This window comes from Raphanus sativus, chromosome 9, assembly GCF_000801105.2.
Source record: "Raphanus sativus cultivar WK10039 chromosome 9, ASM80110v3, whole genome shotgun sequence".
In the NCBI taxonomy this organism is placed as follows: Eukaryota; Viridiplantae; Streptophyta; class Magnoliopsida; order Brassicales; family Brassicaceae; genus Raphanus; species Raphanus sativus.
This window is the reverse complement of record NC_079519.1, coordinates 10,318,949-10,321,651: the sequence shown is the minus strand read 5'-3', so window position 1 is coordinate 10,321,651 and position 2,703 is coordinate 10,318,949. Positions and strand designations below refer to the sequence as shown.

Genomic DNA, 2,703 nt, shown 5'->3' with positions numbered 1-2,703 from the left:
TTTATGGTAGATTTTGAAAATTTCGAAAAGAAAACAAAACTCAAGGACTTTTAGTTGTATTGTAGTAGTATTATGTAAGAGAGGATTACATTTCTCCAGAATCACTTTATATCGGATTTGAGTACTCCGCCAGCAAAAGAGGCTGCCCTTCTGCGGAATATGTAATGTCTTTGTCACCGTAGACTTCTTTGATAATCCCTAAACCAAATTTCTATGATCCACATTTATGTGAAAACGAGTCTTCTTGTGTAGGGGATGAATAATACAATTAAAATATTTTAACATGATCAAATTAATTAGCATATTCTAAATATTTGAATGGAAGCATTTTGTTTGAATGATTAAATCTGGTTCTTTTTTTAATTTTTTTAGTATTTAAATATTTTATAAAGATAGCAAATGTAATTGTATATGATTTTGTTTCATATGTTTTTAATACATTGAAATGTACTCTTGTTCGGTTTGCTCTAAATTCAGGTTCGACTTGGTATACTCCGTAAAAACTCTAACGAATCCGTTAAAAATAATTCAATTTGGTTTTGATTTAAGAAATTTTAATTTTGTTTGGTTTGGTTTATCCAGTTCAAATGTGGTTTATGCCCAAAACAACTAGTGATTTGTTTTTCTTTTCTTTTTGCTATAAAAACTAGCAATTTCATAGATTAATTTCTTAGAAGAAAATCATTGGACTTCTTTTCAAAAAAAAATGAAGAATAATTGTTTTGTTCAATGAAAAACAACTATAAACCCAACTACCATAAAATCCAGGAGCTTGCTCTGCCAAATTGAACCAAATATTATATTTTGAATAAAAAGAAAGAAGGCTAAAAGATTTTGAATAATAGTGATAATGAATATGTTACTATAGTGAGAACAAGATTAGCCTTCAAATACTAAATTATAAATTCCAGTAAGAGACTTCATCTCAATGTGTGTACGAGTGGCAACGACAAGTCTACAAAAAGGCTAAGAGGTCAACAAGACCACACAACACTTCTTACTATTAGTTTGCAAAGGCTGTTCGTTGGACACTTCCTCCTCTCCCCCTCTCTCCTCCTCTCCTATTCCTCTCTTTATAAATTCTCATCTCTCACATATTTCTTTTCTTGCATCCTCCAACTAAACTTCAAATATCGATTTCATTCCATCGACTTTTTCTTACTGTCTCCAATATTAATGGATAACCCCGACCGTCGTCGCCGTCGTAAGCAACACAAAGTCACTCTCCATGACTCTGAAGGTTCCTCTAATTCCATATATTATTCTTACATGGTATTTTACTTGTTTGCATAATTGTTCATGGGTTACACATCTTGAAAGCACTATTTGCCATCGACCTCAAATTTTATCTTAGAGAGCATTTGTAGTAAACAACGCAAATGAACACATCGCGCCAAGTAACTGAAAAAACGTAGCAAGATTAAGTTTCCAGTTTTAACCAAAAACAAAAAGTAATTCCTTTTTTTTGTTAATATAATATTTGTTTTGAGTTTAATTGGTTGAATATAACTGCTCGTGCAGAAGTGAGCAGTATTGAATGGGAATTTATCAATATGACAGAACAAGAAGAAGATCTCATCTTTCGAATGCATAGACTTGTCGGTGATAGGTAGCAATTTCTTCTTCTTCTTCTTCTTCTTCTTCTTCTTCTTCTTCTTCTTTTTCTTTTTCTATCAATTTATCTCGGCCCAAAGAGAAACGGTATTCTATACAATGATAGGTAAATAATTTAATATGCTTGTATATTTCCAGGTTACATACGTTTATTTAGGCATGTACTTACGTTTTGTAGTTGTACAGTGTACGATATTCTAGAGGAAAGCACATGGCGTCCACTAATTTTCTTAAAACATTTAGTTTTAAAGCTATCACGTTCATTAAATTATATACATATATTATATATAAAGTCGAGAACCTAATATATACTTATGAATAAATGCTTGTCTAGCTACAAATAGAACCCGAATTGACAAAATAAATATATAAAAGTGTAATCAGGTGTGTTTATTTTTAAAATTTAGGTGGGATTTAATAGCAGGACGAGTGCCAGGAAGACAACCAGAAGAGATAGAGAGATACTGGATAATGAGAAACAGTGATGGCTTTGCTGAGAAACGACGCCAACTTCATCACTCCTCTTCTCACAAAAATACGAAACCTCATCGTCCACGTTTTTCTATTTATCCTTCTTAGTTTTGAATGTCATTATATTTTATTCTGTTTCTCCCCCACCACAAAAAGAAAACGAAAATGTATATTTGCAGTTTTATTTAGCATTATGAAATTGTTATGCTTTGTGTTGTGTTTTATATTTTAATATTATAGGTTCCAATGAGTAAATAACTAGTGATCAGTGTGGTTAAGGTTATAAATCCATTTACAATCAATATAAACAGCAACAGAAAGAAGCGATTTATTATTGAGTATATTAAAAATTGGAATGATTTAAACTTTGATGTTCGATCAAAAAAAAAAAAACTTTGATGAAATTGTAGAAGATTTTTGGTGAGTTGTTATGATTACTTTTAACAAAAAGCCTTCAAAGTGTCAGCTAAAACCAGAAGTTTTCTTTTATGCACTTTAATAACTTCAAAAAATAATCTAATTTCAATTCAAAGTGAGTGATTAGCTAGGATGCCTCGTTTTACAAAGTTGTCTTTGTCAACAGCGTGGGTTTTGGATAGTGACTACGAGTCTAGGACC

At 31.2% G+C, this 2,703-nt stretch overlaps 1 protein-coding gene across 1 annotated transcript; it reads left to right on the top strand.

Moving 5' to 3' along the window:
• The first annotated feature begins 984 nt into the window (after nt 1–984).
• LOC108823328 (transcription factor TRY) lies at nt 985–2,304 on the top strand. Its single transcript, XM_018596506.2, has 3 exons — nt 985–1,240; nt 1,522–1,609; nt 2,022–2,304. The coding sequence occupies exons 1-3, from the start codon at nt 1,177–1,179 to the stop codon at nt 2,191–2,193; spliced, it is 324 nt and encodes a 107-aa protein (XP_018452008.1). The 5' UTR covers nt 985–1,176; the 3' UTR covers nt 2,194–2,304.
• The last annotated feature ends 399 nt before the right edge of the window (nt 2,305–2,703 follow it).